The sequence below is a fragment of the Anser brachyrhynchus genome (genome assembly GCF_964034855.1).
Source record: "Anser brachyrhynchus genome assembly, chromosome: Z".
In the NCBI taxonomy this organism is placed as follows: Eukaryota; Metazoa; Chordata; class Aves; order Anseriformes; family Anatidae; genus Anser; species Anser brachyrhynchus.
Genome location: NC_137697.1, coordinates 47,879,118 through 47,901,189, shown reverse-complemented (window position 1 = coordinate 47,901,189; position 22,072 = coordinate 47,879,118). Strand labels below are relative to the sequence as shown.

At 43.4% G+C, this 22,072-nt stretch overlaps 1 protein-coding gene across 1 annotated transcript; it reads left to right on the top strand.

The window, feature by feature from the left end:
- The first annotated feature begins 9,303 nt into the window (after positions 1 to 9,303).
- On the top strand, positions 9,304 to 21,245 carry CHRNA6 (cholinergic receptor nicotinic alpha 6 subunit). The gene is made up of 7 exons (XM_080574654.1): positions 9,304 to 9,418; positions 9,516 to 9,596; positions 11,187 to 11,326; positions 13,047 to 13,091; positions 14,197 to 14,306; positions 14,428 to 15,415; positions 18,499 to 21,245. The coding sequence occupies exons 2-7, from the start codon at positions 9,518 to 9,520 to the stop codon at positions 18,619 to 18,621; spliced, it is 1,485 nt and encodes a 494-aa protein (XP_080430780.1). The 5' UTR covers positions 9,304 to 9,418; positions 9,516 to 9,517; the 3' UTR covers positions 18,622 to 21,245.
- The last annotated feature ends 827 nt before the right edge of the window (positions 21,246 to 22,072 follow it).

Sequence of the window (22,072 nt, the reverse complement as noted above, 5' to 3'; positions counted from 1 at the left end):
TCGTTTTCAGTGAAATTATGGTCGTGAATATGCCTTATCATGAAGAAAGTATCCCTTTATGGTTAACCATTTGATATTTATTAACTTCCTTGATTGTTCAGTGCTTTGACTGTTCCAGGTGTTACTGTCACCATGGAGATTTTTTCCTCCCATTCCTTACCTCTCCTATGCCAGTTTTCATATTGCCTCCTTTGAAGATGGGCTGTCTCTCAGGGTGTTTGTGCAAACCTCATGCAAAGTTGGTCATTTTGACACTGAAATCTTTGGCTGCCTTTGCAATTAGAGGACTGCATCTTTACTGCCCACTCACTTTAAGAAACTCTAGAAACTTTTGGTGACAGGTTGGGAAAATGGGTAGAAAGAGAAATATCAGATTCTCTCAGAACAAAACGTTTTTATTACCACATTTGTTATTGCAGAGTGAGGTTATGGTCTTTAGGAGCAGACAGGGAAAAAAAAAAAAAAAAAGCAGAAAGAATCAAATCTACTCCAGAAAAACAGCACAGATAATCCTAAACAAGATATTTTCTGGAAGAGCCACAGAGCTCAGACACTGAAAAGTGGCACAGACACTGAAATGAACAGGTTTACTTGGCTTCTTTTAACAAAGATGAAAGACTTGAGTTTAACAGTTTTTTATGTTTTTCTTTGGCAGCTTTCAATTCCTTTGCACTGAATATGGCAAATTCCCACCAAAATTTTTGAAGGCACGTCTTAAATATATTAAGCCCTTACGAAATACTGCAACACCTATCCTGCTTCCAGAAGGATATCCTTCTCTGTCTTCAGGAGTCCCATTTCACAAGTGCAAGAACCTCTGCAATGTCCATAAAAACAACGCAACACCCTGGGGGATGGTGGGGACTAGACATGACAGACTTTTAGGAGAAATATTTGGAAATTATTTCAGTGTCCCAGAATAAGGAGTAAGGACTGAAGTCCTGACAGCCTCCAAACAAAATTTATGGCTTCTTCATGATCAGTGGAAAAGCCATGTACTTCAACATTTTCAGCACCTGTGAGAGTGTTTCAGATATCAGGTGGAGGTGCCACAGGTGTTTATTTAAAGGGGGGTTGGCTAGGTTTTGTTACCAGTGAAATCAGATAGGTGAATGGCAGAATTCCTGCTAACATAGATTTTAATAGAATCATAAAATCGCAGAATACCCCAAGTTGGAAGGGACCCTCAAGGATCACCAAGTCCAACTCCTGGCTCCACACAGGACCACTCAAAAATCACTCCATATGTCTGAGAACGTTGTCCGAATGATTCTTGAACTCCGGCAGGCTCAGTGCCATGTTCACTTCCCTGGGGAGCCTGTCCCAGTGCCCGACCACTCTCTGGGTGCAGAACCTTTCCCTAACACCCAGCCTGACCCTCCCCTGTCCCAGCTCCATGCCGTTCCCTCGGGTCCTGTCGCTGTCCCTAGAGAGCAGAGCTCAGCGCCTGCCCCTCCGCTCCCCTTGTGAGGAATTTACAGGTTTTTTTTGTTTTTTTTTGATATTGACTGAGGAGCACACTGTTAATTAGACTTTCAGTGTACCCAGTGCACCGTTAAGGCTTTCCTCCAACATCAGGAAGATACAAGGCGTTATTCAAGTGTCAGATCTGGCAAAAACATTTCCCTCACTTAGCTTCTCTTCAGGATCTGTTATCTGACAAAAAAATTAGTTGCTGAGGAATGTCAAGATGCCTGGTCTAGATGTGATACATTTCTTAGGTTTCTATCACATGTGAAATCTGTTGATGAGACATGAGTGGATATGGAGCTTATTGTCATGTAGTCAAAGATTTGTTCTTGCTGCTAATTGTGGTAGGCAGCAGGTGTTCAAGAGATACATGTGTGTTGAAAAGATTTATCCTGCATTTCTCTCTTGAGCTTGTCCAAGTGTTTGGTTTTCTTCCTGCTGCAGATGCTGGGGAAAAAAAAAGAAGGGGGGGGGGCCGAGGGAGGAGAGATACTTTATTTTACTTACTTGCTTTCTGATGAAAGTAAAGGAAAGTATTTCCTTTCTTTTTCTAATGGTTTAAAGCAAGAATGGAAAAACTTCTTTATTTCATCCCAGCTGCCTATTCAAAGAATATTTACTTTGTCATGCATTCTTTTCTGTCTACTCATTGACCCCTCCAAAGCCCAATTTTCAATGAATTTTAAACATTATTAAGTTTCTGTAAATTTGGTGTGAATCAGATAATCCAAATGAGATTTCCACTTTCCCCAATCCTAAGTAGGAGCAGACATATCATCTTTACGTAACTCATTTAGAAATAGCCAGATGGCCAGCCAGCACATATACATTAGCCTAATCAGAATACTCATAGCTCCTGCCTGTCTTCCTTCTACACCTGCTGCTTTGTACCTGTTGGAAGTCTCAAAGAGTACAGGAGGAATGGTTAAAGCTGTTGGGATGTGGGAGGTTTAGAGACAAAAAACACAAGTCAAAAAAAAATATATATATATATATATATCACTATTCCTCCAGTTCACTGGCCAGACCACTTCCCTTGCGACACCTTTGATCATTTTTCAATTATTAGTATTTTTTCATCTTAATCAGTTTAAGGCTTCTTCCCCCTGAAGTTCCCCATAGATTTTAACATTTCCTTTGGAACACACCCATGAACTTGCAAAAACACCTGCCAAATTTGAAATCTTAGTTCACCAGAACACGACCAGAGAGAATTAAGAACATGGCCAAAGAGAAATTTTTCCTGCTCCGGCAGGGGGAGTGGACTCGATGATCTTTCGAGGTCCCTTCCAATCCCTAACATTCGGTGATTCTGTGAAATTATTCAGCCAGCATACGAGTGTATTCGTGACTTGCCCCCGTATGGAGTGAATGGGGGATCCCTCTACGTTCACTGAGTCCAGCAATCCATCATTTCAGGATGTGATTCCACAGCATCTGTTTCAGTGATTCCATTTACACTTCCGCTTGTTTTTTCCCCTTACGTATGAGATGTTAATGTCTTGGAAGTTAGATGTTGGCTGTACTAGCATCCCTGGAGACACTGCAAATGTCAATATAGAATTATGTGGCTTCTAAGAGATCCTACTCAAGCTTGTGTACTCTTTACATTATTGATGTTATCACAACAAAGTCCATAAATGAATTATTGTCTACTGGTTTATCTCCATTATATCCCTTCAGAGTTGCTTCAAAATATGTCTTGATTTCTATTTTGGGGTTAAGAAGCTATGACAAAGAGGTCAAAAGAAGGTACAGAGACATCCAAGCCACCAGTCCCTTTAACGTAAATGTATGCTTGCACAAAAGAAAGGTATTTATATTAGTGAAGCATAGAATTACGTATTTTGCATGTTGAAACACATTCCCAGGATGTTTTCTTATTGTAGGAATGCTAGAAAAGCCAAACAGAGAGGATTAGTATGGGTTTTAGTTTCCTTGAAATGGATCAGGTTTTATCGGCCTATGATAAATCTCCGTCAAATTACAAGAAGGGTTGGTCCAAGTTAAAGGTCACCGAAGCTAAAAAGAGTAACTCTGTTTGACTCCCTGTGTACAGGGGAAGGCCCTTTGAGGATGTTGCCATCAGTGATGCTTTAAAAAGATGTACCTTTGTGTTACACTCTGGTACTGCATCACTTCTGCAGGCAGCGTCACGGGAGTGGGCATCTCCATTAACGTCCTCTTCTGTTCATTACGTAATAACTGCCTGGCTATTGGATTTTACAGATGGGAAAGATGCTGACAGATATTACAGTTCAATCTCTTTAACCCAAAAGAAGAAGGAAGAGAGGACTATATCACAGAGCAAACTGCTGACGTGAAGAAATTCCATGCTCAATGTTTGTAGAAGACCTGGCCAATGCGAGCTGCGTGGCCTCTTCCCACCCATCATTTAAATCACTTAAAATGAATGATCTCAAGGCATAGGGCACCTCATGTGCACACAGTAGCCCCCTGAGTTCCACCCTCATTCATGCCCCACACCTCTGCACAGTGCCTAATGGATCAGAGGACAGATGCCGCTGGCTCACGAGGTCCCAGGGGAGGACAGAGGCCACGGCCCTGGGCTTACACATGGCTTTGCTGCACGGCGTGCAGGAGGGGAAGGATCCAGCTGTGTGAATGCACTGCTCAGAGAGTGACACTTGGCAAGCTGGGCTGTACTAACACTTAGACAAAGGGTAGTGTCCTGGAAGTGCTTCTCTCGCAGCTAAATGTCCGGCAGTGAGGCAATGAAAACTGGATTCATAATATTCTCCTGAAAAACGCATTATGAGCCTGGTTTATTGTAGTGATATGCAGGAGCCAAACAAAACAAGGAATCCTGACTGCACTCAGCACTGTATGAACATAGATTAATAGTGATCTTCTGCCCTGATGAGGCTGTACTCTGTACAGAGAAGGCAGGTACAGCATGGGAAATGTCAGATCGAACACCAATACAATGCTTTGCTCTTCAGCACCCTGGGAAGAGCTGTGTTTCTCAGCTTCCCCGTGGCTGTCCTTCCACAGAAGAATTTTAAAAGGGATGGAGAAGTGCTGCTGCTAGTCATGCCTCTGTGCAGCTGCAGGAAATTATACCGAGTCTCCAAGGAATTTGGAGTTTGGCAGGCTAGCATCCCCAGCTGGATTTCCATGTCAAGCGTTCATGGAGAAGACGTGCCAGATTTCACAGGGGTGGAAGTGGCTGGCTCTGTACATGCATATACAGGAGAGAGGACGATGTAGTACATTCAGAGCTGTCTGAGGGTGAGGATGTCTGTACGTGCATGTCTCAGTGCCAATGTGAGAGGTACTGCTTAGGCATCTGTGGAAGCAGGTGTATGTTTGTGCTCTGGGCTGTGCGTCTCACCGGTGAGACACTAAGCTGTGGCAGGTGAAGCAGGCTTCAGAAGACAAGGCATTAATGTAGGAAGAGAGAAGGACAGAGCGATGACAGCTATCAGGGATACAGAGGAAAAGACGGGATGACTAGAAAGACAGAGGTTGTAACAGACATAAAAGGAGGAAAAAGAGAGTAAGAACAAGTAACGGGAACAAAAAGAGCAAGAGAAGAGGGGGGAAACTTACCATGCTCCTCTCTCTCCCCTATTTTTCACATCACCTCTTGCTCCCCTGGTGGTTTCTCCATGATGAAAAAGGGGCATGAAGATGGGTAGGTAGAGAAGGGAGGAGAAGAAATTGAATGGAGAAAAGAAAAGGCCTAAAAGAAAGAGGAGGAAAAAAAAGTTCAAAAAAAAAAAAAAGAAATGTTGGGAGAATAGGAGCAAGTTAAGGGTGGTAGGCAGGATGTAAATTGGGGTGTTTCCATCACGGGCAGATGCTAGGTGAAGGGCAGAGTGAGGAAAATAAATTGGGTGCAAGGGGGCAGGAAGGGTCTAGAGGACAGGGGAGTGACACGAGGGAGTGACAGAAGGAAGGATAGCAGGATGAGGGGAATACTGAAAGGACTGAGGGGTGTGGAAATTGAGAGCATTTGCCTACTGAATTGGGGGAGAGGAGGTATGGGTGGGGAGATGCAGTTCAGAAACAAAGAACAGGAGTAACTAAGCTATACAAAATACCTCTTGGATGATGTCAGGAGAAGAGAGAAGGTGGAGAGCAATGATTTGTTGATGAAACTCTGCCTTAGTGATAGCAGCTGGCATATCCATGCAGCAGAAACCAGGAAAGATCACTAGTCCCAACAACCACTGGAAACTATAGTCCTTTGTCACTCAGAGCCTGCAATGCTGCTTCAGACTCCAGTCTTTAGAGATTGTCTTTCATACACATGCTTAGTTATAGTGTCCACCAGAAATCTCCTGTCTGGGAGATTTACAAAGTTCCCTCTCTACCTTAACTTCAGATAATGCACAAGCTGCCCATGCCTGACTACAGAGCTGCCTGTAAGAGGATATGATTTGACCGGTACTTTCAGCATCTCATTACAGCTTCCTTCCCCTAGCATCACTTTCATTAGCAGTATGTGTCCCGGGTCCAGTGCAGTGCTGTGTGTAAGTACCTGGATGGGAGTGAACTGTGAGCTGATTTTTGCCAGGATCAATATTGCTTCCTTAACAAATATCATCTTGTAAAAGCAGTAAGTAACAGAGCAGGGATAAGGTGCAGTGCTGCTGAGATGCGTGCTGTCTTCATCACAGCTATTTCAGAGCAGCAATTACAAGCAAATGTATGAGTTGCCCAGAACAAGAAAACACTGAGAGGTGGCTCATCCCCCAGCAGTGCATCCTAGACCAGCACTGGACGTGGAAATACGTGTCCCTAGGTGCAAACTCACTTGCATCATGGCATTTGGCAAGCAGTCAGCAGGGCTGGGAGGTGAATTCCCAAACTCAGCAGACGGTCAGTGCGTGGCTGACACACCCTGGAAAAATGTGTTTGTCACAGTCAAAGTGCAGATGAGCCCATTGCGTTTTCAAAGTCTACAAAGAATTCAGATGTCCAGCAGTGAATTACTTGGTACCAGAGGGAAAAAATCCATCATTCAAACCCTGGACTGACTCAAAAAGCCAGTGTCTGTCACTGAAGTTGCCGATAGCACCAGGGGTTGAGCCTTCAGCCAAAATTACAGGGCACAGAGGCAAACCTCCAAGTGGGTCCTGATGTTTTTTTTGCAGCCAACATCATGCAATTGTTACAACATCAGTCTCCAGGGGCTGAGTGCATCCACGTACTAGAAACCTATGTAGTGGTCAGGTTTTGTGCATCCTTTCAAGCTGCATGCCCTCTTTCGCCTGAGCCATCTCACCTGAAGAAAAGAGGCCACAGACTTTGCTCTCAGTCAGTGTGTTCTTGGAGAGTAAATGCACATGCAAAGGGACTAATTCAACCTCTTCTTCCACACAAGGAGGGCAAAGGACGAGTGAAACCTATCAGTTTGTGCTTGCTGTTTTAGCCTGGCATGTTGACAGCCTCCTTGGCCAGTTCCTGTTGGATTCAGTGTGGTACCTTCCCTTGCAGCGATGATTCACTGACTTTTCTCTCTGCACCCAGATGGCTTCTCTGCCCCTGAGGCCATACCTCAGCAGGTCCCTTTGGCCTCTCCATCTGGATGCCTCATCAACGGCCTGTCACAGCCCGGTCTGAATTCCTCCTTCCTCTTCAGCCTTCCCGAAAGGCAGGATCCTCTCCAGCAGTGTACAGCCAGCAGGGCAGGCATGGTGCTCCCGTCTGCTTTCTGGATGATTGGTGTTGCCTCCTAAGCAGCCTGCTTCCCCAGCCCTGTCCCCCCATACCAGCACAGCTCTCTTCCTCAAGCGTGGCAGCAAGCTTCACCTTGCCAGCTGGTCTGCCGCTGCTGGCCTCGTCTCTGGAGGGACAACATACTCATTGCCCTCACCTCTGAAGGACCTTCAATTTAACCCAGACACACGTTTGCAGGTGTGCTTACTTCTGACACCCAATTCCCTGGCTTGCCAGTTTCTTGGAACAACAGCAAGTTTTGGAAACGCCAAAATATTTGAATTTGGGGTCAGTTTGTTTTCACAGTGAATGTGAAACTATGTTACCGTACATCAGCCTTCTACAAGCACTGGACTCAGCCGGAGTGCATGTGCCATGACGCAGCACAGCCACTAGCAGGTGTTGATGGGCAGCATAAATTCAGGAGGAAGTATGAGATTCCTTGGATAATGGGAATGGCAAGGTTATGGACCTACACTGTTGATATCATTCTAACAAACTTTGCAACTTGGGAGAACCAGACACAAACTACTTTTCACGGTTTTCACATTTTATTTTCTCAGAGAGTGTTGGAAAGATGGAAATTTTCAGGAAAAAATCTTTATGCTGAAACACATACTCGCATCTTTAAACCACTTTTAAGAATAATTCACATCTACCTTCAGCTTGAAAATGCTTCATAGCTGTGCCTTGTTACCTCTCCTTTACTTAAAACCACATTTTTTTTTACTGCTGGTTTTGGGAGGGCAGGATGGCTTACAGCCACCAAAACACTGCCGTGGTGTGATTTTTTTGTTCCCTGGGCTCCCTGCCGAGGAGTGGCTCAGCTCAGGGTTCCCTCGGTCGGCAGCAGGATCCACACCGACTCCAGTAAGCTCTGGGGTACGGGATGTTAGCAGCCCTCCAAGGCTGCCTTTTCATCTCTCAGAATTTGCCAGGGGCAACTTTGTCCACTTCAAATATCATCTCTCTTCAGACAGCTCATTCCTAAGTCTCTTTCGTCCATGCAGACCTCTTCTTTTCTAACCATGTTTTAACAGCTTGAATAACGAGTAAGGACGTTTATCACCCTGAGCTTCCACACTGCCTCTGTGTTCTGCAGGGTGATGGGCATCCTTTTTGCTTTTATGGCTTTCCTTTCCTCTTCCCTCCACACTTCAACAATGTAACTGCCTGGAAATCAGCAGCCTTTCTGCTTTGATCAAAGCATTCATCCAGCCACTCGGACGTGTTCATGCTGTATTGAGCTCACTTAAAGAAGAATCCCTGTCCCAGCTGCTTTCTGTGAGGCTGGATGGCACCAGGAAAACTGTGGTGCCCATCACCCCTCCGCAGATAAGCAGGACACTCAGTTTCTCAGGCTTTTTGCCTACAGATACTCGCCAGGCATTTCTGCTGCTACAACACACATACTGAGAGTCTGAGGAGTGAACAAGCATTGATCTTTACAGGATCAGGATCTGCAATTTTTTATTTTTATTTTTAAATTCTGTTAATAAGAGTAACTTATTAACTCTGCCCCAGTGACCCTGGCCTGTCTGATATACCTGTGGCAGCACCTGGTGTTTTTCCTTGATTTGACTGTTTTGCCTCCACACTAGCAAGATGCTCGCAGAGAAATCACTGCACTCACACACATCCCAAAATCATAGGAAAATAGGTGTTGTGAGCTGGCCTGTCTGTAAGGAAAGAACTTGGCACACTTAGTTGTTCCTGTTAGAAGGCAATAATAAATCTGTTTTTCTTAGATTTATTCACCCAGAATACTTTCAAGTCATTCTCTCACATGATGCTCTTCCGATTTCAAGGCTCAGATGTTTTCTGATAGAGGTGTGCATCCACTTCTCCTTCTGCAGAATCGGTCCTCAACCAATAAAGTGAAATTGTCTCATCTCTGTGTATTCCAGCGCACTCAATCAGGTGAGCACCAAACAGCAGTCCAAGCAGCTGCTTTTGGATGAGGGTTTTTTAACCAGCACATGGAGAGACAGATGGATCCCCCACACACACTCCACAGACACGGCTGCCCTGTGTCTTCCCTTCCCTCCCTCTCCTGCACTCTTACACATTCCCCCAGAGGCAAGGGTGCGGGTGACTGGAGATGTGAAAGTCACCTGATAGGATGCTCCGACTCCCTTCTCTGCATGGCAAAAGCTCTCCTCGCCTGCTGATAGTGGAAGCAACTCTGCAAGGCTTTGCTCTGCTTACCAGACTGCAGAGTCTGCTGTAAATGCAAAACTGAAATCCATCTTTGCACCAGGTGCTTACTGCCCAAGGGGCTCCTGTGTCTTCTTGCCCTCTGTTTCTGGGTTTCCCCAGACTTCTTTTCTCAAAAGGAAGGTCTGCTCTGCTTCCAGCAATGCATCCCGAGAGGTGGCTGCTTTGGTGTTACCCTGCTTTTGGTGTGTGGGCATTCGTGCTCACATCCTTGATTAAAGGTAGGCTGTCTTTGATACTAGTCTCTAAAATATTTTCTAGCCTCTGTCTCTGTTTCTCTTTCCCTAGAATTAATTCAATTTAAAGCTTCTGCCAGCTATTCCTGTCTTGAAACCTGTAACATTTTAACAGTATTTTAACAGAACTAAAGCAATCTTAGTTTTCATGTGTAAAACTCTTCATTTTAGTCTGATAACTAATGGAGAAACTGTTTCTAGCAAAGAATAAAAATGAGTTCTCGTATTTTTGCTTGATGCTTAAATTTTGCCATTGCTTAAATAAGCTAAGTTAAATGTTTGCATATTCTGTACGCACACACTCAAAAGCAAGAACTCAATTTATTTCATTCACTGTTGTTTGTGATCTGTTGCTGAGTGTACTGGGGTGATTTCTATGCACAGGTCTCACTGAATTTCAGCAGGATTTCTGCATTTAAGTCACCACACCTTTTTTGAAAGTCTCGCCTCTGCTGATGACCAAGACCTTTATGAATTACAGTGTTTGCACCAGCAGGGCACAAGGCATTGTCTTAAAGCAACATCAACAGGACGAGAATCTGTTAGCAAATTATAAAAATGAAAGGCCTAAATACTTCTTTGTTTCTGGTGCTTTATTTTAAAGCTCGTGTCTGCTAAGAAGCCAGTAGGAAAATTTTAAAGGAAACATGATTTTAGGCTAGGTGGCTTTAGTCGTGATACTGTTAGAAAACTCATTTTCCCACAGTAGGGTACTTCTCGTCACATTGCACTGCATAGTGATGAGGTCTGAAAAGAAAAGTGAAATTTCCTTTTTGAAAGACACAATACACAATATACAAACAACCAAATTCTGCAGACGTTCATATATCTTCTCTAGAAGTTGCAAAAAGAATGGAACAAAACATCAAATTGTGAAAGTTTTACTAGAGTTTTCTTTCATAAATGAAAGTCATCAATAATGGGCATTTCAGCTTTTAATTGTGATAATCCCCTGAATCTGAGCATGCTTTGTATTACCTTACAGGCAGAAATGTCCTTTTCCAAAACGAGGGAAAGAGTGGCCCGAGCATGAAAACAGTGCTGTATGTTTAGTCTAAGCATCTTCCTGTAGGACATCAGTGCAGTTACAGGCCCTTGTGTCCTATTTTGGATTTAAGGTGCTAAGTTACAGCAGTGTGTTGAAACAGCAAAATCACTGAAGAGAAGTAGTTTTCTGAGCTGGTGTCACAAGAAGCCACACGATTTAATCTTTCCATTTACAATTAAAGTCTTTTATCTTGAGCATTACGAAAATAGCTATATTAGATTTGGGGTGTATGTAACAGAATTCATACACCTCCTTCCTGCTAAGCCATCCAGCCTGTCCTGTACTGATTGAGATTGCAGGTTTAATCTGCTTGTTCCCAAAGAACAGCTCTGTATTACAAAATTTCTGCTTTTTCTTCTCACAGAACTAAACAGCTGGACTTCCTTCAGAGCAGAAGGAAGCTTCTGTGTCTTGATACACAGTGGCAGGCACAGGATCCAGAAAAAAAGCATGGAGTAGCATGTTATTTAACATCTTTTCCTCATCCTTACCTCTAAAGTACCTATTCTTTATCATTGTGAACCCAGATACCGCAGCCTGCGAATCAGAGGAACGCCTATTTCATAAACTCTTCACCCACTACAACCAGTTCATCAGGCCAGTGGAAAACGTGTCTGATCCTGTCACAGTGCATTTCGAAGTGGCCATTACCCAGCTTACAAACGTGGTAAGTCTGACTACAGCAGGCTGCTGAGATTTGGGCACGGATGCCAAACACACAAAGTGCTAAACAACAGACATCATTGCAGTAGTTGCACCTCCAGCTCTGTTAGCTGATGTTATCGTCTGTGCATATGGGTACATGATGAGACATTTGCCATTCTGTCAGACAAGTCACTTCAGTTCCTCAGATAAGCTGTTCAAACTGTACAGATCGACTCATTCTCTTTGCCACGTCAAATCCCTCTGCTCGAGGCAGCACCCCCTGGCATCTACAGCAGCCGTGCCAAATGTTCAGGACCACTCCGCACAGAGCCAGCCCACTCCAGAGACACCTGGTTGTGTCCGTGCTGTGTAACAAGCAGCCCAGTTCTCCTGTGAGAACTGTCCTGAGAGTTAAAATCTTTTTTTTTGCATGCTTTTTTTTTTTTTTTCCGTTTGGTTGGTTCAAAAAAACATAAGGGATGTACAACCTACTGTTCTGGAGCATGGAGCTGGGTATAAGTGTTGTGTGTTCTGGGGTGCACCGTATAGCAAGCAAGTCCTGGCCTTGTTTCACCCATGCTCCCCTCTGTGGGGTAAATCATCCAAGAACAGAGGCTGAGTTTGAATTCTGGGCGTTCTTGAGTCCATAATGATGTGACAGACAAGCAGTGAGAAGCAGCCAGGGTATCTGAGAGTATAAATGAAGGCATTGAAAGTCCTTGCACTGGAGGCAGCTCTCACCTGTGGAAATTCCTTGGTGCGATTATTTTGTTTCAGTGTTACAGGTCACTTGACAGGTTTCAGAAAAATAAATAAATGGAAGATCATAAGTAAACCAATTTTTTTTTCAAGTGTCATGATTTTTTTTGGTCCTTAATCTTCTGTATTCAGGGCTGAAAATGCTCAGCATTTTCTTCACCCTTTGGTTTGTAAATGTCTTACAAGTTTTAATCCTGCATGTTTAAATATTAAGAACTACTCAAAACACACAGAACAAAAAACTCACAGATACTTTCATTGCAAATGCCACCCTGCATTCATATATTTATGTAATCTGAGTTTTTCAAACTACCTTTAGGCTGAGGACTTCTTTGAACTGGATCCTTTTTTTTTTCTTTTTTTTTTTCTTTTTTTGTGCCTCTTGCAGCTCTTTCATGATTCATTGCTGATTGGCGATAGCAGTAGGTGACTGTAAGCACAAGTTTTCAGTGCAAAAATGGCTTAATTTAGTGCAGGTTTGGTTCATCTGCTCATTTCCATGCAAACTGCACTATAAATGTCATTTTCCTTGAATTTTGACCAGTACTGTGTCATGTAAACACAGCATTTTGAAAACTGAATCCAACAAAACACATAGACCCTTTCTCCCCTGACACCGACAGGATTAATTTAAAGGTTTTTGTCTTCCATGTATTCAGGCCCCTGGCACACTCTTTGTTTGCCACAAATACATGTGGCAAAATTTTTCAGTAAAGCCTTAAAAAATTTTCAATCGAGCTGCAGATGTCTGTATACAATATGTAATCCCCCTGAAAACAGCCTAGCTCTGCCTAGTTATCTTCCACAAATCCCCTAGAAGTAGCCTAAGATCCTCCCGAGAGCCACAGGCCACAGACAGAAAAAAGCTGGTATCAGTTAATGTGGAATTCTTGTTTCCATTTTTATCGGAATTAGTTGTGGCCATCTCGGCATACTGTAAACGATTAATGAGTGAAGATGTGCATGCCTGTATTTCTTTCTAGGATGAAGTCAATCAGATTATGGAAACCAATTTGTGGCTTAGACACGTAAGTGATTGCGTTTTATTTCTTATGCACTTTGCATTAATGTGATGAAATGTGTGTTATCTTGTCAGTTAGATCTACAGAATGAGCACTTGTTTTGTAATAAGTATTTATAGGCAAAAATAAGGAGAAGTTACATTAATTAATGTCACATTTGAAAAAGTTATTTCTTTATTCGTATTCCCAAGAAGTTGCATCTCCCAGCTTTCATGTCTGCTGTGTTCCTCCAACTTCATTATTATTGGTTCATCTGGGAAATTTAGCTGGATTTCAGCTGGATTTAATAACTTTAAGGAGTTATTAAACATGAATCTCTGCCATCCTAGGTCATCTCCTTACTCAAGACTCCAACCAAACATTTTTTTAGCAATAGTTACATGCCTCCATTTCCCCCATTGGTTTTATTACTCATATATAAACAAAGATCCTTAAAGAAACTAAATTGCTGAGAGAAACAGGCCATCTTCCACCAAAAGCAGCTTCCGTCAACCCCTGGTTGTGGTCCACACGAAGCTTTCTGGAAAAGCTCCTGTAATTACAATCAAGACAATCAAGTGCAGGCTGCAAGAACATGGAGCATGGCCCAGTGATATGGAGCCAGACAGCAATGAAGGCGAGCTGTTGGGCATCCCTATGGTAATTCACTGCCCCTCTAGAGCCAGTAACTACTGCCCACAACTACCTGTCAGTGTGCACATGCACATCCCTTCTCACCCAGATGCTGGTCCCCTTTGATGCTAGTCTCCTTTAGCCTCCAGGGTCCACTCCAGTAAGAGCATCGGCAAGGCCTGAGTTTCCTGTTCGCTCTGGGGAGGTAACAACTTTGCTACATGTGGATGTGGCAAGACAGAGGAGAGATCTCAGCTTGTCAGCAGCTGGTAGCTATTGATTTCCCAACTCCTCACAGAGAAGGAGATAGCGGACAACACTCAGCTACGTCCAGTGTTTCTCCAGTTCATGGCCTTGCTGTCTTTTCAGATCTTTGTCCTCTTCTACACATGCTTCTCTTTCAGTCCTTATCATGCCCTGTCATTTATGAGGAAGATCTGTGTGGCAGATACTTTCTGATAACAGAAGGTTTTAAAATCCTTTTCCTTTCTTCTTTTAGATTTGGAATGACTACAAATTGCGATGGGATCCCAAAGAATACGATGGAATTGAATTTGTTCGGGTACCGGCAGATAAAATTTGGAAACCAGACATTGTCTTGTACAATAAGTATGATGAACAATTTTCCATTTTACCCTTTCACTGAAAAGTAGTATCTTGCAGCATCCGTGAAAGACATTATTTTTCTTTCATGGTTATTTTCTTTTCTTTTCCTCATTTGTCTTTCTAGTGCTGTGGGGGATTTTCAAGTTGAAGGCAAGACCAAGGCCCTCCTTCGTTATGATGGAATGATCACCTGGACCCCACCAGCTATTTTTAAAAGCTCCTGTCCTATGGATATTACCTTTTTCCCATTTGATCATCAGAACTGTTCATTGAAATTTGGCTCGTGGACCTATGACAAAGCCAAAATTGATCTTCTGATCATTGGCTCCAAAGTAGATATGAATGACTTCTGGGAAAATAGTGAGTGGGAAATAGTTGATGCTTCTGGCTACAAACATGACATCAAATACAACTGCTGTGAAGAGATCTACACGGACATAACATATTCTTTTTATATTCGAAGGCTGCCAATGTTTTACACCATAAATCTGATCATTCCCTGTCTCTTCATCTCTTTCCTTACTGTTCTAGTTTTTTACCTGCCATCTGACTGTGGTGAGAAGGTGACTCTTTGCATCTCTGTGCTGCTTTCTTTGACTGTATTTTTACTGGTGATCACAGAAACAATCCCATCCACCTCTTTAGTAATACCCCTCGTAGGTGAATATTTGCTCTTCACTATGATATTTGTGACTCTGTCAATTGTCATCACTGTGTTTGTCTTGAATATACATTACAGAACTCCGACCACACACACAATGCCCAAATGGGTAAAAACCGTCTTTCTTAGCCTGCTCCCCAAAGTTTTGTTGATGCAGCGGCCTCTGGAACAGCAGAAAAAAAGCATCTCCAGAAAGACCAAGAAAGGATCAGCCAATACCTCGGGCAAATCAAAGCACAGCAAACACAAAGATACCAAACTACGCAAGGAGCAGCAGTGCTGTCACTGTGATAAAGCGACTGAACTCACTACCACCAAAAGAAGACGACTGAGCCATCAGTCATTGAAGTGGATGGCAGAGCACACAGAGTACTCTCCAGAAGTGAAGGACATCATTAGCAGCGTTCAGTTCATCGCAGAGAACATGAGGTCTCAAAATGAAACCAAAGAGGTAAGGGAGGTAGTCACCGAGCCGGGCACGAGGCCACACTTGCAGCATCCCACAAGAAAACAGCAAGCAAGGGCAGAAAATTGTGATGTAGGAGGGCAGCTCAAGGGTCCCAAAGTTGTTATGTCTAGAGAAGAAAATTTTGGGACCCATGACTTGGGCAAAGTTTTCTACAGAAAGGGGAGGAGCCAAATAACCCACTGGGGATGGAACAAAAAAAAATGATTTCAACTGTTCCTCCTCTGTCCCTGGTGGATAATTCAAGCAGCAAGATAGTTTTAGTTTAGACGTGAGGACAATTTTCTGGGTAAGAAGAGCCACTGCTGAAGGGGTCATGAGGAATGAGTTTTGATCCCCAATGGTTCAGGCAGAGTTGATCCTGTCGTGGGGCAGGAGACAGATCAGATGAGTTTTCTCAAAGTGTCTTCTAGCCCTACTTCTGTAATTCCTCAGAAGCGACTCTACTTCTGTTGCTCGTGAACTGCGCAGCCCTGGTAAGCAGTGACACCTCAACACCAAGGGTGCTGTTGGACAGGCAGGGTGCTTTTCCGTGTTAGCAAGGGAACAAATACATTTGGGAACTGATTTTTGAAGAGCAAGGCTTGTCTAGCTGCACAGACTTTTGTTTTGTTTTGTTTTTCTGGAAAATACCTGTTCACAGCTAGTGGTAAATTTGGTAGAGATATTGCTTTCAGAATGCTGTTGCCAAAACTTAGTTTCAGTCTGGTGTTCTTCCTTCCTTCCTTCCTTGCTTGCTTGCTTGCTTCCTTCCTTCCTTCCTTCCTTCCTTCCTTCCTCCCTTCCTCCCTTCCTCCCTCCCTCCCTCCCTCCCTCCCTCCCTCCCTCGCTTTCTTTCTTTCTTTCTTTCTTTCTTTCTTTCTTTCTTTCTTTCTTTCTTTCTTTCTTTCTTTCTTTCTTTCTTTCTTTCTTTCTGTGATTTGACTAATTGTGGCTTCAGTAATATGGTGTTTCCAGCCATGGCATGCCAATCATATTTTGAAATAAAAGTTGGGTTTGGGGGGAACACAGCTGAATAAAAACAGGCATCAGATGAATAAGGCCAGACCCAAAAAAAAAAAAAAAAAAGAGAGAGAGAGAGATGGAGAGGGGATTTAAAAAAAAAAAATAGATTTGGCTTTTGAACTAATGCATTAGCTTGTGTGAGCTTATAAATCTTTCATCCTGTTTGGGATTACTGTCATAGAAAATGATACACATAGGGATCTTAAGAATCCAGGGCCTATTCCTCAGGTGTAAACACACAACTAAAAGCAGCTCCAAGATAGACACACACACCAAGGCCTCACAAGGAATAAAAATTCCCTGACGCTTCAAGATGTTTCTTAGAAGAGTTTTGAACCTAATGAAACATTTACCTTTGATCTGTCACTGAATTTTTACATGTGGTTTTGAAGCTTTTAGATGCAATGTGAAGGAATAATCCATTTCAAAATGAAATACTGCTGTTATTTCTGTCCTACAGAACAACACTGACATTTTGTGAGAAAATTATTGAGATGTATTCTTTCTATCAAAGTACTTGTTTCAAATCAGCACAAATTCATGCAACTTCAATACAGCCCCAAAAAATCATTTTTTCCCCCTTGAAAAATGTCCAGAAGAGGTTTCATCTGAGAACAAAGTACATAACTTTGAATAATGTGCTACAGTTAAGGCCTGGTGACTGAATTCATGGGATTAGCCCAAAGCAAAAGACGGGAGTCTGTCAGCACAGAGGAAGACAGTGACCGAACTGAGCTTTCCTTAGTACCTATGCCCCAAATATTTTGTGAGACTCCAACATTTCAGACCTGTTTTCACTGCCACGGCAGCATAAAATATATCCACGCACTGTATTCAGCTGTTTTCTTTGATGCATTCCAAATAATAGGAGACTTTGTGTGAAGGAGTCCAAATAACATGCCACTTCGATTGTACAGTTCACGATAATTCTTCCATTGCCAGTTATGCTGATTTGCATTTTGCAAACCTCTTCTGCCACATGCAATTGTATTCTTAGTCTGGTGTGTGCGTCAGCAGCTCTGTAGCTTACCTTTCAAAGCATACTAAGGATCAGAAGCAGGATTATTCATATGGGAAAAATCCTCTTTTTGTTAAAAAAAGGGGGGTGGGGGATGGTTGTTGTCAGGTAAGCACCAAGGAAGTGATTCTGCAGGCTGCTTCTGCTTCATCCAGAAACACAAAGCCATATGAGTGCTATTGTGCACGTGTCCTGTATAAATAAAAACCCTTTTCAAATTGTGACAACCTTTACAGCACCAAGAGTTTCCGCTGTGTTTTCTTTCACAAAAAGCAAAGCAGCAGCCTTTTGGAGGAAAACACCAAGAAATTTGGAAAACGAATGGAAGACCTCTCAACAGAGAACTCTTAACCACTCTCTAGTTTTGTATGAGTGAAGGTTCTTCTGATGAAGAGGTCCTCACACACAGGTACATTTCAAAGGGCAGCGACTTCACCAAGTGTGTCTCTAGGGTATGTCTCTCAGAGTAATACAAAATTCACTCTGGCTTGCGTAGCAGATGACACTCTGCTGTGCTCAGTCAGGGCGCTTGCTTTGCTGAAGTCCACATGTCCAGTTGTACAGTTTGACAATTTAGCTGAGCCTAACTGGAGTGAGAGTGGGGCAAATCAGGCCAGAACAGTAAATTGTCTCTTGTGGGGGCCATCAGGCCACAAAGGATCCTTTCGCAGGATCCAGCAATGTGCACCCGTGGTGATTCAGCCTGCTGTGAAGTCACCTCACTCTGCACCCACCAAGTGACCGGGTCCTATTTGTCATCATCACTCACAGCCACAGCTTGCCAACAGACCTGAAGACTTAGAAATAATCAGTAGGCTAGGATGGTGTTTGATGTTCTCAGCCAAAACTGATAAATACAGATAGCAAATCAACGCCTCTAAAGACACTGCCACAACTGTAAACACCACAATGTTCTTGCCTGTTAGTATGTCCTTCCCCATGTACAAAAGGACAAGGGGCATTTCTACCAAATAATGTCAACTCAAAATTGTGTGTTATATTACATGTAGTTTACCTTTTTTCCTTTTTTTTTTTTCTATTGCAGGTGGAAGATGATTGGAAATACGTAGCAATGGTGATAGACAGAGTATTTCTCTGGGTATTTATAATCCTCTGTGTATTTGGGACTGCCGGGCTCTTTATCCAGCCACTAATAGCAGATACATAACTTTATCCAGTGCTTTTGATCCACTTTTCTTCTTATTTCATTTTCAGTTTGGAATAGTCCCAAAATTTCCCTCCACTTACATCACTCTTTTGCTCAGCCCCTTCTCAGCACCCAGCCCCAATGGGGAGGAGAGAAGCAAAGAGTCCTTTGTGCAAGCAACAACCCAGAGCAGAATGAGAAAAGGGCTGGAAATGGGAGATGACCATGTGATCTTGCTAAGGCAGAAAGGGTGGGATTTTTGGAGTGCCTGCCTGTCTTTTTCTCATTGAGATCAGCAATAGCAATTGCACTGAGGACCACAGAAGCAGGCTGAAGTTACTGAGTTTCTCCCTTGGCCTCAGTGCATGGGGCCATCAGGACGGTTCAGGCACTTCTGAGTGCGTTACCCAAAGAGGACTCTACCTGGCTTTGCTGTTCTCTCCCGACCACAACTGTTCCTCAGCACTGACTTAATTTATGTTTCCTCTGTATTTCTTCCCTTGTACAATGCCTAATCTCCAGCATGGCACTTAGACGAGATACCACAGCCATAGTGACTGCACAGATGCTCTTCATTGTGTCCCTGTGACAGAGCAGACAAAAATCTAAATAAAAGTACAATCACATCAATCCCTGTCCAGGATTTTGAATACAATCTAAAATAAGGGCGGCCCATCTTCTGCAATGCAAGTGCAAAATGAGGGTCTGAGATCCACAACACACGTGTTTGGGTTTATGCTTGAAGTCAGAGAGATCCTAAGCACCTATTTGTAGCTGAAGAAAAACCCACTTGATATTTTGCACTGTGTGCAGCCTAGATCATCCTAGAGCCAACACAGAGGAATAACCTGAATGCAATAACAGAAAAGACCTGAGGTATTTGTGGTTTACAAAGTAATGCATCCTCATTTGAAATCTACGACTCTAAGACTCTTGAAAACTAGTTCGCCTGCTGCTTACCTTTGTAGGTGACCAAAGTCCTCTTTATTTCCTGGTACTGAATATCAAATCCCATGGTGAGCCCCAGCAGGATTTACAAGCCACATTTCCTACATCAGCCCAACAGTGGTCCCAGTCCACGGGGTCTGCTCTGAAAACTCGTGCTTGCTCAAGTTCAGACATAAGCCCCCTAGGGAAGCATTTGTCCCCTGGTAGCTACTCATCACAGACAGAAATGGCTTAACAACATTGGTTTGATCTGGGTTTTTGAAACCCAGGACCAACTTGGATTACACACACCATATCAGGAGGCCAGTTGTCATGAATACTGTGCAGAGGTAGGCACTTTTGTCCAAATGGCTCTGCAGCAGATTTCCCTTTGCCAGCTCCTCAAGGGTCAGTATTGTGTGCGTGAACCTGTTCTGCAGCTCCAGGGACACTTCTCTGGGGCTGGGGTTTCTCCTGTGTAACCAGGTACCAGTCCCAGTGCACTTCATCCTGAAACACTGTGTAGCTGTGCACCTGATGTGGTTTCTAAATTATGTGGACAATTTACCCTCGGGTCCCTTCCCTGATTCCTGCTGGTTGTGCACAGAAGGATTCTTCTCTAAGAGGCGTCATTCCCATCCAAGTCAGTGGGAGTGAAATATACAGCAGAGGTAACGGTGCAATAACAAGAATATAACTGTCTCCATCCAGTATTTGAAATAGGCAAAATCACTCTTTTCTAGAAGAAAAACATTTTTGTTTCTGTGAACCCTCTGCATGTTGCATAATTATGTAGTGTCTGACAGACAGATGTATGAACAACCACACTTTATTTTGTTGGCCAGTCAATTAAATATCACTCCTGGAACACACTCTCGTGAAGAATTTGTATTTTTTTTTAAAGCCCACTTCTGTACAGTGTGTTTAGGTACGCTAACAGATGACCTTTGGGGAAAGAAAGGGAATTTGAAGAGGAAAGCTGCATTCTGAGCGTGAAAGCTCCTTTCCTACAGGAAAGACATCTGCCTTCCAGCATTCCCTGTTGCAACCTATGACCATACAGGCAATTAAAATAAGATGGCTGAAGGTGAACTGCATTGATGTCTTCGGTATGGCAGCTCACACCCCACAGCCAGCAAGCTGATCTTAGTGAAATCCCTGCCTTTTGGTCAAGACAAAATTGCTCAGCTCCCCATCCCCTGTTAGGAGTCCACCTAACACACTTGATTCCTCCCGTTTCCTCATCGGCTGAGTACTACACGTTCACAAACTACTCAATGCTTATTACTACACCATATACGTACAATTTCATTTGACCAACCTTTAATTTCTTCTTTTCCTTTTTTATTTTTTTCTTCTTCTCTCATGACTAGAGGGCCTGTGATTTTTTGTTTTTACTGATTTTGCACTGCTTGTCCTGTTTTTTCTTAGCTGTCCTCCTTATTTTGGGACAGTGGGACCTTCTCCTTATCTGCTTAACATACTCCCAACTGGTATGCCACTGTTATCCCTTCACAATCACTTTTGAATATGCAAGGTTAGTGGAATTTTCCACTGCAAAAACACTTTATTTCTCACACCTGACAGTGCTCACCTATGGGAATTTATTTTTGAAAGCACTGTTTCCAGAAGCAGTTAGACAGCTCAGTCAGCCCACGAGGTTCTTTCCCAAGGGAGACAAACCTTCCACTTCTCCCTCAACAAAATGTCCAGAGGAGTTTGACATATTCGTCGCCTGGTGAACAGATGACACACCTGGTCCTGCCAAGCAGTGCTGAGTCCCTGCAAACCAGCGCCTGCGTATCTAGATGTCACACTCTGAGGCAGTGATGAGCATGCAGAGGGTTGGGTTTGCTTTTAAGATTTTAAATTTGAAACGTTGTCATGCACAGGCAGAAGCACAGGGAGCAGAAGGAGGGAACCCATCAGAGGAATGCCTGCCCAAATGCCCTTCCTGGTTGTATTTTTTAGTGGGACACGCTGAATGCATTTGTGGGCCAGAGTGAAAAAGATTCAGGGAAGCTCAGAAACAATCAGCATGAGGAATAATGTGCAATGAAACTACAAACGTAGCAGTCCCAGGGGTATGCTAGGAGGACCAGAGGACAAAAGTCGTGCTTGTGCAGTGTTCGTACATCTCCCACTCCGAGCGCCGGTGACCTTTACCAGAAAAAGCAGCTTGCAATCAGACACAGCCGTGTGGTACAGACACGTGCTGCCTGTGGGTAGGAAAGTGAATTGTAGCACGGTGAGGACAGGACTGTCTGCCAACAGAGCACCTGAAGCTCTTGGCCAGAAGAGGATGCCATGGCTAACAGGTGACCCCTTGGCAGCAATAATCAGAGGGAAAACCTGTCACTGACTGATGGCAGGAATCTATAAATACTGGAAAGAAGAGTTTCCTGGCAGTTTTCCTACGGGTATTTCGCAGTACTGGCCTTGAACAATGCGAGGAGAGAAGAGCAGCTGGTAATAAAGCCAATGCGTAAGATTTTTATGCCAGTGCCTACATTAAGACATCTAACTGTATATGCTAAACTAAATG

Bases quoted from the DNA above. Each gene is read 5' to 3' on its own strand.
- CHRNA6 (XM_080574654.1), top strand. From the start codon at position 9,518: ATGCATCCCGAGAGGTGGCTGCTTTGGTGTTACCCTGCTTTTGGTGTG. The intron at 14,307-14,427 runs GTATGATGAACA...TTGTCTTTCTAG, and splicing joins GACATTGTCTTGTACAATAA to TGCTGTGGGGGATTTTCAAG. The intron at 15,416-18,498 runs GTAAGGGAGGTA...TTTCTATTGCAG, and splicing joins CTCAAAATGAAACCAAAGAG to GTGGAAGATGATTGGAAATA.